The 14531-nt window shown below is 45.4% G+C and overlaps 1 protein-coding gene across 1 annotated transcript in view; it reads left to right on the plus strand.

The window, feature by feature from the left end:
• The first annotated feature begins 410 nt into the window (after positions 1-410).
• LOC143366689 (fatty acyl-CoA reductase 1) overlaps positions 411-14531 on the plus strand; it is a 106070-nt gene continuing 91949 nt past the window's right edge. Inside the window, exon 1 of the mRNA XM_076807951.1 lies at positions 411-439. Coding sequence (XP_076664066.1) covers positions 426-439 — 14 coding nt within the window. The 5' untranslated portion in view covers positions 411-425. The remainder of the gene's footprint in view (positions 440-14531) is intronic.

The following is a 14531-nucleotide window of genomic DNA, read 5'->3' on the forward strand; positions in this document are numbered from 1 at the left end:
TATTGTCCAATCCCCAAACATGCTCGAAGGCATTGAAAGTATTTCGTTCTACGGCGGTGCGAAATCGTACGCGATAAACGTTACAGAGCTAGGAGGGTATCATTTCTATCCGTTTACGTCCTACATAGAAATATGCAGCTGCGCCTACTTGCAGCGATGGCAACTGTGGTCTGGCGCAGACCGTTCGGAGAAGCCGACTGGCATAATTTCGCATCGATTCTAAAACTGGCGCGTCTATTTTCTACGCAATTTCTATGCTTACCCACGGAAGGAAAGGTCGACGAGTTGTCGAAGGGCCCTTCAGTTGTACTCGCGGTGATGTGCCAGCATAAAGGGATGCTTATCGGGATCTTCGTGTCGAGCTATGAATCAGTGGAATGAATTAGCTGAATAGAGTGCATGCCCTGGCCTGGATGCTTTAGTCGATGCAGTCAACTCGGTATAATATGGCGATTCTCTTTCAGTTTCCGAGTATCAATATCTACAAATGTATACCTCGGAAGTAGGTACGCATCTATCAATAACGCAACTCACATATAAGGGTAATGGGAACCTCAAGCTTGTATAGCCGTCGAAAGTAGAGTTGTATAATCGACAGCTTACGTATACACGCTTTTCTGTTCCAGTCGAGGAAGACCTCGATAAATTCCTGAATCGGTAAATGCGACTCGAATTGGAAAAATTTCAGGGAATTATTTTTAACGTCTCGCGCGGCACTCGATCGTAGGGCGAGAGGGACTATCGTAGTCTCCCAATTTCTCAATTTCCATGATCCATTCCAAGTGGAGAAGAGAGAGAGAGGCGAGAAAAGGGGCAAGGTACAGAGAACGGAGGAGAGACAGGCAGAGAGAGATCAATAGATATATTCGCGCGTTCTAGATTCCGACCAAGCACTTGCACCTTTCACCGAATTATAGGCACAGAGAATGGCGGTGAAATCTAACGGAGTGCTTTCGCTTTGTCAAAAATCGTCACGATTTGGCTCTAAAGGCCTTTCCTTTCTACATCATGATCGATGGTAACGCAGACAATTTTTCGGCGCCGTTTCATCCCTTTCTATATAGAAAAAAATAAAATAAAAATACAGAGGAATTTTTTATGCACCGTGCATTTAAACTCACCCTAACGCTTTCCGACTGGATTCCTAAGGAATGGGACACGAGCTCGTGTCAAGTACAGATGTCTGTATCCAGCTATGTACCGACTATTATATGTAGTATAGACGGAGTGTTTGTTAGACGCCCTGCTGGTATCACGATCGAATACGCAGAATATTCTCGAATAATTTCAAGTATCTCGGGAAATGTTGCCGGAATGTTTCGAGCGCGCGGAACCGTGTTTCTGGAACGCACTCAACAGCCCTGTGCATCGCCGTTGTAACGAACTAGAGATTGTACGCTAACGCTGGTTAATAATTGCTGGTTTGTTAGGGCGACTGCTTCGAGAAGGCAATTCTAATAAATCAATTTTTTTTCAGATTAGACTTTCGTATAATAATGCTCGTAAATTAATTCGTGCTTGTTTTCGCTCGACGTCCCGCTGACGCGAAGACACGCGAGTGTATGTAACTATGTACAGCGACCTCGATTTACGACGGACTTTCCCGCGACGCGAATGCGCGAGCAATTCTGAAAACTTTCGGCGTGGGTTCTTGAAATGCGTTCCAAGTTGGCGCGGGGCATAGTGCGAACTACGTACGCACCCGAAATTGCGGCGCAACGACAGATCGAGCCACTTTAGGCCAGGAAATAATGAACCGATGGGTTTCCTTAGCAGTTGAGAAACAATTGCGCACGCGGTAGAAATTCGTCCCCTTTCACTTTTCCTCTGTTCCTTTCGCGAAGACTTCTTAACACTATTTTATGCCGGGGCGTTTCTCGCAGGTACTGGAATTCATTAATTCTATCTGCCAGAATGGCTACTTCGTTATTCTTATTTAAAGATGGATCGTTTAAATGTCTGCCCGGGACGGCATCCATTAGCGTTGACTGAAAGCTGTTCGACCCTTTTTACTTCGAACTACGCTTCCAGTAATTTCTGTTAACGGAACGGTTTGTGCCTTTGCAGTTATATCGTAACACTTCCGTTTTATGGATTAATGAGAAACGAGCAGCCCTGAACGTTCCGCTTTAAGCTATGGGACAAGGGAGAAATAAGTGCACTCAAGCCTTCGAGCAGTGGTGTATTTAGCTTTAACGAGACAACCAGTTACAGTTTCCCCCTGTGTTAACAGATTGAGATATTAGAGACAACTTACGTACGATTTCCATGCTTTAATTACGAGGAACGCAAGATGGAGGACAAAATTGCTGTAGCTTCCGTTTTAATCTTCTCCATCTAATCTTGCTCTCCCCCCGCGTCACTTAACAATATCTGCCCCTATAGTTGGTGGGTCTAGGTAGGTACCTTAAGTTGGTATCAGTTAATTAATTCATTAGAGAAGTCTCGTTCCATTATAGGGGGTAAGCCTAATTATCTGGCGAAAGAGAAGTTTAAGAGGTCTCCGGAGGATTGGCACGCGCGTCGCCGAACACCTCCGCGAGTTTGTCGCTTCAAACGTCTTCAAAGAGACCACACAGCGCTCGCTAATTCGCCCATTCCTTTCTTATCAGTTTGTCCGATAAGTGTCTCCATATTTCCTCGTACGAATTGTTCAGCAAAAACTCATGGAATTACTCGATATCGATCTTCCGCACAATAGCGACTCGTTAGGTGTCTGAAATTTCAGCCGGCAGTGTCCTGGGATCGTTAGGCGTGTACCGATATTTCAGGCCTAACGTGCCCGGCTCGATTCTGCGTTCATCGGAATGCTCGATTGACTTTCGATGTTGTGCAACAGGACCAGAATATTTCGTTCGACAGAATCGCGTGGGCGCGCTTTCTTCGCTTGGAAATCAGGGGAAGCAGATGGAAACAGACCACCCGAGAAAAATGAGCAACGCATAAGTACCGCTGCTGTTCTTTCTTTCTGTTGTTCTTTATGAATGGAAAGAAGGTGTATCGTAATGCCTGTACAAGCTTCGCGCCGCGTCTGACCGTGCGTAGTCTCATACTACTTACGCTGGGCTGTATGCCCGCTAACTTGCGAACCTTATTTTGCGGGAATTATTCCTTCCAAATACAGATTCGTTTCTATAGGGGCGTTTTAATGATTTCGCGCGAAAGTGAAGCGAGATTGCTATCCCCGAACAGATTCTACAATTCGAGGAGAAACGTAATCCATGTAAATCCTGCTTTGAAGGCAACTTAACTCGTACGTACGCTCGCGCGTGACTACCTCTGTCTCTGTGTACGCAAGTTTCAACCCAAATTGCGGGGTAAGGTTGAGTTCGGGCCGTCTGCCGCCAATTACACTCGAGAAACAAATTGAACCATAAAATCGGTGGATCCAGCAGCTCGAGCAGCTTTACGCGGAGATTAATTTCAACGTTTAAAGGACTGTTTGGAAAATTTTAAATGGGGTTGGCTCGGGCACACCGGGCGTTGCGAACCAGCCGCGTTAATACATTGAAAATTCGACTTGCGGATACGCCGGTAGATTAAATTTCCATTTCAAAGTCGTCCTCCTTATCCGCATCTTTCGATATTATCTTTCCACGGAATAGTAACCAGAAATTTCCAACCACCCGGGTTCCTTGCTCCGCGTTCTTTATAACTCCCTTTATTTCTAGGGTATTGCTCGCCTAGTTTTTCCAATTTTTCTGCCGCTTTATGCACCGCTCGTGCCTTTTGACGCGAAATTTTCCTAGAAATTGGCTAAATCGTATTTCCCTCCGCCGGAGTTACGTGTAACCTGCCAGGCAGCTGAGCGAACTTTACGGCGTTAATTTTAATAAAATTTCAGAAGCACATTTGCGAAGAATATGATGCGCGTTAGTCGACAGCAATGGAATTCTATAACACAGCTCCTTTCTAGGCGAGGCGCAGTGTCTCGTCGCAGGAGATTATTCACCCTTGTAGCAGGCGTAATATTTCTCCATTGGGATCGAAGTTAAGTTTAGAATCCGGAGACTCGTCGAATCGAAGGAAGCTTCCTCGCTCCTGATTTCCTAATGCAAGAAGGTGGAGGAGATTCAACTTTATTTGATGCTCTTAGAATTACCCGAGCAGCTTCCCGAGGAGACGCGAATCACGTCTAAGTGGCTCTCGTTTCTTAGGACCGAGTAAACGCCACGATTCCTTTAATCGTGGCTGCTCAAAGAACAGCTAACCGGAAGGAAATTATCTATTCCTGGTGGTTCCATTTAACCGGGCCGTTTAGTGGTAAGGCGTAAGAGGCTGGCGGCAGACGGTCACAATTTACTTCGGAACCGTTCTACCCGAGCCAATGCCTCGGTGGCACGAGAGCCAAAGGTCCATCGAATGGATTACGTCCGCACGTACGTGCACCTGCACGCGCGAGTATTTTTTAGTCGACTTTCGAGTATCAGAAGCCTCGAGCCTGTACAAGAGTACATCCCGCTAACTTTAATCCCTTGGATCCTCCAATTAGAGATAGCCCCGTTGAAGTTCATCAAGAACCGATTCGGAGCAAATAATTTCGCGTCGGTTTAACATTGCGCATAGGTGGCGCATCCGCTGGTGAACGCTCGGAGGCAAGGAAGCGCACACAGGGCGAGAGCCGGTGTACAGAGGCTGGTACTACGAGGGCTGGCTATGTCGAGGTAAAGGAAGCATCTTATCCAGCGGAAAATGGGCGGCACGGTTAAGTTCCAGGCTTGAAGTTCGCCTATTACCGTATATAATAAAGAGCCGTTATTCCGTGGCGCTCTTATCTCTAAGGTAGCCGTGAAATAAAGAGACGTAGACTGCGCCGGGGGAGGCGGAGAAGGAGACTGCTCTCGACGAGGACTCTCTCCGCTCGGCTCGTCTTCGTGGTGCCGCGGCGAGGCGCGGCGAGGCGAGGCGCGGCGTGGCGCGCTGGGACCACCAGAAGCCCACAGGCTTCTGCAAACATTGCACGCTAAGCGAGAGAGGCAGAGACGAGCAGGGAAGAGGCGACGGGAAGAAAGAGGAGAAGAGACCCAGCGACCGTGCTCGCTGATGAGACGCTCTTCAGATACGTTTGTCACAGGCCTGATAGAAAAAGTCTCCTCCACTTTTTATTCCATCGAGACAATGGCTCGCGGGTCCTATTATAAGCGTCGGCGGACGAATTGCCTTGTCCTTTGTTATCGGATTTAGTCGGGATCGGATAAGGAGCCTGCGAGAAATATTGATGTTACGTTAACGAGAGAGACATCAACTTCGACCTTTCGGTGTCCCATTTACAAACCACGTATCACCGTGCCTCCATTTGGCGAAGCAACGTTCTGTCACTTTTTTTTCCCGTCGAATCTTAAACACCCGATACCGTTCGCGACGTTCAAATGCCGCGAATAAATCGCCGGCCGTCCGACTAATTTATCGCGAGTCCACTGCCGAACGCATGTACGCGATTTTCAATCTCGATACATTAAACGATCCGCGTTCCGCGCACTGAAAAGTGAAAAGCCACCCGGTAATATGTTACGCCAAGGTACTAATGGTACTCGTTACGGCCGCATTTTATCCCTGCCCGGGTCTGGAAGCGAACGTCATACTTTAGTTTCATAAAGCGTTCCTTAGCCCGCGAAACCGGGCATTTCCAATTCACAGTAAAATCCTAAATGGACATCGTATTTCAGTGTCAGCGAATCTTGCGCGGTACGCGGGGATTCTCGGTATCTTCCCGATTTCGAGAACTTGGAGCGCCGACCCACGATTGGCCGAGGACTTTTTGGTTTTTCACCGTAATTTGGTACGGAGCTCGGAGGTCGCCGCGATGGAACCTTGCTCCCTTCACAGGGCGGTGCAGTTTTAATTTCGAGTTAAATCCTTGTCTATAAATTGCTGGCTGAACTAGGCCACCGGAAATCTATTATATCATCTGGCCGAAATTGGATTCCCAGCGAGTGATATCGTTGTGTAATAACCTGGCTAACCGTGACATTAGAAGCAGGCACGGTATCGCTGATCGCAAAGTATGTACATCTTCCGCTTATTTGTTTAACCAGGGGGAAAGGCTACTGCCAGGGAATACAGTCCCGGGATCCCGTGATTCCGGCTGTGTTTTGGATTCCAAAAATCCCGGGATTTGATATAACTAAACCCGAGAGTTTTGGGATTTTTTAAACACGTGAATTAGTTTATGAACACCTGAAAAATATAAAAATAAACGGAATAAATAAACATAGTGATTCCATAATAATAAGGACAATAATAACGATAATGATTTATTTAAATAACAATGTCAAGTCGCATACAACTAACTGAACCATATTTATTTTTACAATGATACTCTCACTTTTCGGTATTTCGAAATCGCGCGAGTTGCAAATCGCTACTTGCCTGAACACATAAAGTCGAAACATTGTAGATATGTACGTACTTTAGGTGCTTCGCTGTTTCTTCGTTCGCATTTCCAAAAATCTTCATAATGGTTTACTGATATTGTCTACTTATTGAGACGTTATTATTCTTCATTGTTCTACTGTTTTATTATGAATAATGAGTTTAGCTTATGTTTCAGACTAATGGTAGAATGTAAGTTTGTTTACTTTAAATAAAGATTTAGAATTTCAGCACGTAAGAAATCATTTTAACTACTGAAATTTTCTATTACCCAATCCCGGGATTAGTCCCGGAATCCCTAGATAGACTTTAAAGAATCCCGCAATCCCGGGATAGTAAATAATGGCCGGGATTGTATTCCCTAGCTACTGCCGACGTCTTTGTCACAAAAGTCAAATTCACGTCCGAATCCCCCCCACAGATCTCCGTCGTAAACCTTCCGTTACGATTCTGTTTTGCTACCCCCCATCTAAGTACCTAATATTCAATTAAACATTTAATAGAATCGTAAAGTTCGAAGTACCTACCGCGTAAAATCGATGTCTCGTTTTCATGGCATTTACTTTTATGAATCGATGTCGGACGAGCACTGCTTCGATGTAATTGTCATCGGTTGAATTCCAAGTGTTTTAATCGATGCACAACTTCATTTGTGCGATCAAAAAATTACCGCGAAGAGTCGAGTGGGTCTTCTGTTATTCGGGGTAACGTGACAATACATGTGACATTAACAAATTTGTAAGAGCAAACTAGAGTACGTGTTCTGAAGCTAGTACGTGCTCTAGCCAGGTACCTCTGTTATACCTCAAACATGGGAAGGACTAGTGATCCCCGAAAAAGGAGGTAAAGTAACCAGCCAGAAGTGAGCCCTTGAAAACGAATCGTAAAATAAAGTGGACGCGAAGGTGGACGAAAGAACGAAGGTGGACTGTCCGAAAGGCGAGTTAGAGTGGTTTGCACGAGACATCACGACATCGTTTATCATCTTGCGCTCCCTAGCGAGCTCCCAGAAGCGGTAAGTATTCGTGCACGCATTTGTACGACCCAATAAATTGTTCAAGGTTAAAGTGGCCAGGGCCTTTCCATACAGTTGTATCGCATAAATAATCGGCGGGAAAGGATGAAGCATGATAAATGATTACCATTCTAATGCGCTTTCACAAAGCAAGCGAAATATTATTCAGATTCGATTTCGATCGACCCGCTTCCCATTTTCTTCCCATATCTCGGCGGGCAGTGAACGTAGAAGCAGTTTTTTCGCTCGCAGCCTGTCGCGGCTTTTCGTTCTCGTTATCGGCGGGTGTTCGCGCGCCCGCCGCTGTCATCGTGTCACCGCGGAATCTAATGTTTCTGTAATTACGATCGAGAACCTAGGGAGCGGCAATATCCGCCCGTTTGAAGGGCCGAGCTTCGAAATTCCGTTTCCACGACGACCGAATAGGGCAATTGGTTAGACTGGCTTAATTTCGATGTTAGGGATGATCTATGCAACGTCAAGGATTGCTTGTTACGCTAATAAATCGGCCACGATAATCGCGGAGGAGTATTCCCTTGAATTGGATCTTCGATCGTGTCTGCTTTATGACTCCTAACGCAATCTCGACAGATGCCCAAGGAATTGCCGATGTCGTCCCGTAGAATTTTCACGAGCACTTACAAGGGAAGATACCGAACCCGAAAATTAAAAAAAAAATCTGAAACTTTGTGAATATGTAGGGGATTTCCTCCTGGTTACAACGCAATTTTTGTTTGCCGCCCAAATTCAATCGAAGGGGGTGAAGTTAGCCCCTGAAAATTCGGCTATTTTCCGATTTAACTCGGGAACTGTAAGAGATAGAAAAAAAGTTTCAAGATAAAAGTTACTTCTTTTAATTAGATCTAGCATTTGGTAAAAAATATTTTACAGTTCACGAATTATAACACAAAATCGGAAAATAACCGGATCTTCAGGGGTCAATTACACCCCCTTAGAGGGAATGTGGGCAGCAAACAAAAATTCCGTTGTAATCAGGAGGAAATTCCTTACATATTCACAAAGTTTCAGAAGTTTTTGAATAACCGGGTTCGGGATGTTCCCTTGTTAATTCTCATCGTTTGGAGCACAATACGGTGTTCACGGAGTCGACTTACACAGATTTCGTTCCCCTGCAATGAAGATCAATTTTTTTGTTGCAGAAAGTTTGAACCAAATAGGGGCAGAATATAGACACTAGACAATTTTGATCAATTTTACAGGATTGAAATGGAGTGCTTTGGAGGAAGTTCACCGGGGTTTTTCTTTCCTCGGCTCTCTAAAATATTATCACTGCACAACAGGACTGTCCGTTTACGAATGTTTTTAATTACGTGGACAGTCGTTCAGCAAATTAAAGTAGTGCGTCAAAGCGAAACAAGCCGACAGACTGCTTTCTAAAGAATAACTTCAGGTTAAAGCCTCCGTCTGGCAAACATTGTTGGAATTCACATTATATTACGTGTATACAGAAAACATTACGTGGAATTAATTCGTATTTCTACACCAGCAGCATACTGTGCTAGCCCTGAGTTGAAAGGATTGCGAGAAAACCGCGGAGAGTTAACACGTTTCGGGAAATGCTGAAAAACAATGCGCAACTACTTACGCATTGCGGACGTGCATTCCGTGAAAATTGGAATATCAGTTCGCTTTCATTCCAGAGAAATAGATTCTATGTTTCGTATTCTAAAAGAAATGACTTGCGCCGTTAGAGTGCTGTTGGCTGCTGCGTTAACGATTCGTACCTTCATTTGGGGAAATAATTGCATTGTAAATTCGAAAGGCAACGTCGTGGAAAAATTCTGCGGAGACCTCGCGTGCCGGAGCGTGTGTCCGCCCGGTTGTCGCCCCTTTCAAACACGAATCTGGGCGAAAGTGCTTTCGCGAAAGTCTCGAAGACGCTCGAGGAGGAACGTTCAAAGGCTCAGCCGGCCGCGAGCTCGCGCGAGAAATGATTTAAAACTATTGAGATTGCTCGCGGGTTGGTACAATAGGGACAAGATGCTCCAGAAAGCATTCAACCGACTGGACTGCCGCCAACTCATCAGTAACTGCGGGGAGGCGATGTTAAATCAAAAAGTATAGCACCGCTTCCAACTTAGGGCCGTAAAAAATCTCCGCGGACCGGTTACGTGCTGAATTTCAATTTAACATCGAATCATTCCGAATACGATGTCAAACAGTCGGCTAACTAGTCGTTTCTTATTCATGGCGACTCAGTCTCGCAAGGAATTCCCTCGTGGCTCTCTTTTAGCATGCTGCGGCCGCTTACCCCCTGTTTGCATGCGAAAGCTAGGCAAAAGTCTCGTTGAGAAGTTCGCGTTAAACGTTTCGAATTAGTTTTGGGAGTCATCTTCCTACCACGTAACGTGCGTACATACTCCTCGATACTTTCATGTTCGATAGCGAATACAGCGATACTAATAAGACATCAGAAGCACGTTCGACAAGCTCCGTTTAGAGCTCAGCTTAACGCTGATTCTACGGTTCTCCTGAAACATTATGATTACAACAGATTCTCCATGGCGGTAGAAAGGCCGGCGAAACCGTGATAAGAGGTGCTATTATGCTGTGATGTGTTTACGAACATGAACAGGTAGCTTTTATTTGCAGCTGCGTCAGCACGCAGTGGCTGCCTGCGCTGTGCCTTTCCGTTTTCACATACCCCGGCTAAATGTGAACTGGCCCGAAAAAAACAGGGTAAAAGGTCTTACACAGGCCACGGGCTCTCCGCCCGTTGACTTTGTAATTTAGCTGGCTGCTTCTCTGTCCTCTGGTCGAAACAAATATTCGTTCTGCATACGAGTTTGTTGACGGTGTCGTCCTTGTCGTTGCTGCCGTCGTCGAGGGTTGAACGCTGCCTGGCCTGGAACAGAGCGTGCACCTTTTATGCGTGTCACGTCGTGTCACCCGAAATTTCACGCTCCCGCTTTATTGTCCAGCGGATTTCTCGCGTTTCGTCCGCGAGCGAGCCTCAAGATTCCCCAGGCCTTTCACAGCAGTGTATCGCAGTCCCTTGGTTTTGAGTAATTAGCCACAAAGAGGTGGATTCTCGCCTCGGGCGATAATTAGGTGGAGCTTTCCGTTCTACAAAGTGCTCGGCTCTTGGACGCTAGTAATACCTACATCGATAATCACCATATCAGTTCAGCTGTGTCCATTATTTTTAGCAAGACTTTATCGAATTATTGGGAACGTCGGCTGAGCCGTTGAATGTACGTATTTCTTTTTATGCCGCGCACAGCGAAAAGGAATTAATCAAAAGCTAGTGCGAGATCAATGGATTTATTTGCGGTAATGGATTGAACATACTTTGTTTGTTCGTGGAAGTTTTTGTAATGGTTTCAGCGTCGACGTTGCAAAAAAGGTATTCGTACGACTGACCAATTTTATTACACACACACACACACACGCACAAATTCCACGCGCTTGTCGCTTACATACGTACGCGCGCGTGTAGACGGTTCGTAAAACGAATGAATGAAAAGTTATTGGTAGCTGCATTCACTGGTTTTTTCCAATTTTCGTTTTCCACGCGGGTGAATTCAAAAATATTTCTATATTCGCATCTAAAACAATGAAACGCCACGATTGTTAAAACACTGGTTATTTAATCCTTTAAACAGAGTAGGTAGTCTATCTATCGCCTAATCCGGACCTTCCCTTAATTGTTTATACACATGATATTCGCAGGAACTGCTGTTCCAGTGTGAAAGCCTGCTATACATATCGTTCATTTGCTGGAACAAATACACAACTCGCAATTCACGATTTGGGGAAACAGGTTCAAAAGTTTTGTTAGACAACAGCCGCTTTTTCTATTCTAATAAATCAAAAACTGCGAATTTTTAGTTGTGTCGTTGTTGCAGCGAATGAGCGATATAGTATTATAATATGTAGGAATAGTAGTAGCGGTCGGAATGCGATACATTACCGCGCGAAGACGGAGGTCGGCGGAGGACGAAGTCTCCTATCTATACTTCCTCCTTCTCCCCGTAGGTTCTGGGGATTCACCGTCTCTGGGGGAGGGGTCCGTATCAGGGTTCTCCCCTTAAAGATCTGTGGGGGTGTCCCGGGGATAACGGCCGTCAGGCCCGGTTCGCCATCGATCCCAACCCCCTCCCTAACTCTGGTGGTCCCACGGTCCAGGAATTCTCCTATTGACCCCTCCTTCGAGGCCCTCGGGAACCTCGGCGGGGTATCCTCCACTACCATGGTGGTCCTCGGTGAACGTCCCGATCACGGAGTGGTTGACGAGCATGCTACCTCTTGCAGGACTATATTTAGAGAAGACCAGGACAAAACCGGGGCCCTAACAGAAAATAAAACAGAAATTAAAGATACGGTTTATCATTATGAAAAGACATCAATCAAGCTTTGATTAATTATTATATTGATTCATAAATTCTCCATTACTGTTCTAATGCAGTACATATACCTTACTAAAATGTATTTGTATTTAATATGAGAAAATTTTTAATAGCCAGTAGCAAAGCTTAATTGATGTCTTTTAATAATGATAAACCGTATCTTGAATTTCTGTTTTATTTTCTGTTAGGGCCCCGGTTTTGTCCTGGTCTTCTCTAAATACAGTCCTGAAAGAGGTAGTAGGGGGCACGTTTAGCGGCCAGTACTCAGCAGGGTAAGACCCCGCTGAGGGACTTCACACCTAAGTCACTATATCTCGGATAGGCACTATACCCGTAAAATCCGGGCGGCCCGAAAAATCCGGGTAGCTCAAATTTTTTCGGACAATGCAAACGTTACGCCTACCCTACCCGGCTCGGCTCGCTTTATTCGAGTAGGTACCCGAACAGCTCTACTACTTAGTGACACAGTCGCGCTGTAATTATTCATTTATACCATTTTATTATTATTATATTGCTTAGACTTAAATTCACTGGTGTGTCTGATTAGTTTATTTGTGAAACCCCGACTATCCTACATATATAATTGTGAGATTGAACAACAGTTCATTTGTCATTTTGGAAAACAGCACGAAAAGGAGACGAGCTTAACGTGTTGGGAACGTCGACAGTTCATTGACATTCGTTGGATGATTCTAATTTCCCTCTATCAGTCCGGGACTTCCGGTACATCCTCGCGGAAGAGGATGTCATTCGATTTCCTGTCCCATATATCTTCGCCCGTAGAAATTAATAATTACGTAGGATACTCTCCTGACGGCGCATTAACGTAAGTGAGTTTTTAACCCGTCTACATTGTTCAGCTACGCTCTGCCACATTTTTCATAAACGCGTTGTCGGCAAATGATCGATAAAGAAAGAACAGCGTACTTTTCAATTTACGTGAAAACGCGCCAACATAGTGGGCGCCACTGGAGGGATCGTATACTTTTGTTCGTTTCAGCATGCTCGGCGTAACGATCTGATTAAATTTAGATAGCGAGAACCCCTTAACAAATAGAAGCAATTGCTCTAAACGCGAATTATCCGATTAATTCGAGAGCCGTGGAGAGTGGGCGGGGAAATTGCGCGATGTCAGTGAAACATCAGAGCCTTCCTCCGAGGCGGAATCGTTTCACGAAAGATGAGAAACGTAGACGGCAAAAGGGGAAGCGGCGAGCGGGGACGGTAGGAGGGGAAAAGTGAAATGAAAAAGGGATATAGATCGCGTTTAAGAAGGACTCTGCATTCAGGGCTTCAGCGTCCCTCGCCCGTGTCACTTTTCGGGATAATGTTTTTCTTAAGTAGTTACGGCGATAATGCTTTTTTCTCGGAGCTCCCAAGACAGCGCCCATTCATCTTATTCGAGGGGGTTGGCACCGGCGTAGGGGCGGGCAATCGAGAAATAATATTATACTTCCGTGGAGTGCAATACTCGAAGAACGATTCGCGAGAAAGTCAACGTCACGATTTTCATTCTCGTTCGATCGAAAGCAGCGTGTTCAGATGTTTATTCTCTGTTCGAGGCAGCTTCTCCAGCGACATCCCGCGACTGAACTTTTAAAAGCGTTGCTTGTTAAACGCCGATGCTGGCAAAGCGCTTAGCTTTAATTACGGCAAAAGGTGAAACGCGTATAAACGTCTGCCATCACTCGTTCTACATTCTAATCAACATCAGACTTCCTTTTCGATAAAGGGAATAGCTTTGGCTCATGTCCGCCTGAATACATACAGGTCTATTCGCGTTGAACAATCGAGGAAGTCGCTAACAACACTGTTTAACACTTGCATTTTGTGGAGGAATGAAGTGTATATTTATCGTTATTTTACGAAGACCACGCGTAACCTTACGGGTATCCGTTAAGGGCTGACAATGAGCCGAAAGTTTGGAGCATGAGCATCATTAAGCAAACCCCGAATATTACGAAGGCTACCACAAAATCGAGCAAACTAATATAAGATTATTTAAAAACCTTCGGAAGGGAAGGGTCTGAATGTTTCGCTACTACAAAGAGCATCGCGACACCATTTTTCAAACACGTTTTAATGTTCATATCGCGCGCGCGTTGACTTGCAAAAAGGGGGCAGAAAAAGATCATCCCCTTCCTTGGGAATAATCTACAAACCCATTAATGAACAGTCCTCCGCGGTAGGGTGCGTTTGCGTCCGACAATAAAGGTGTAAACGAGCGGTAGGTACGCGCGTCAATAAATAGTTTCACGGTGGAGCGAAGCCATGAAACGTCGAAGCCATTGACTGTCAGGCTTCCAGGTTCCAGCGCGAGAAACCTTCTCATCGCGAGATGAAAGGGGAGAACAGCAAGCAAGGAGGAGTTAATGACGATCCCTCGGTGGCTGGACTTCACCGCGAAGGAACATTGGCATGGAAGGGAAACGTTCGCAACGGCTACTCCAACGGAAGTCAATTCTTCAATGGTCCCCTTTATTAATGGATGTTTGCTAACGCAATATTTTCGAGAGATTTACCGCGCGTCCGATTAATATATTGAAAAGCATACAGATGGCGGACTTATATTATCTCTGGCCCAAACGCTTCGATTGTTAAACAAATAAATGAAGACAAACTCCCCTGGTGGCCCATTTATACGGGACATATAGCGAAACAAAAACAATGGCGCACAGGTGACAATTTGACGCACAGCACACGGCCAGCGTTTGACAGAATAAAATTTCGAGGTGATCGATTTGACACGGTCTCCTCTACGTTCCCACTGACAT

The sequence above is a fragment of the Andrena cerasifolii genome, chromosome 3 (genome assembly GCF_050908995.1).
Source record: "Andrena cerasifolii isolate SP2316 chromosome 3, iyAndCera1_principal, whole genome shotgun sequence".
NCBI classification, from domain to species: domain Eukaryota; kingdom Metazoa; phylum Arthropoda; class Insecta; order Hymenoptera; family Andrenidae; genus Andrena; species Andrena cerasifolii.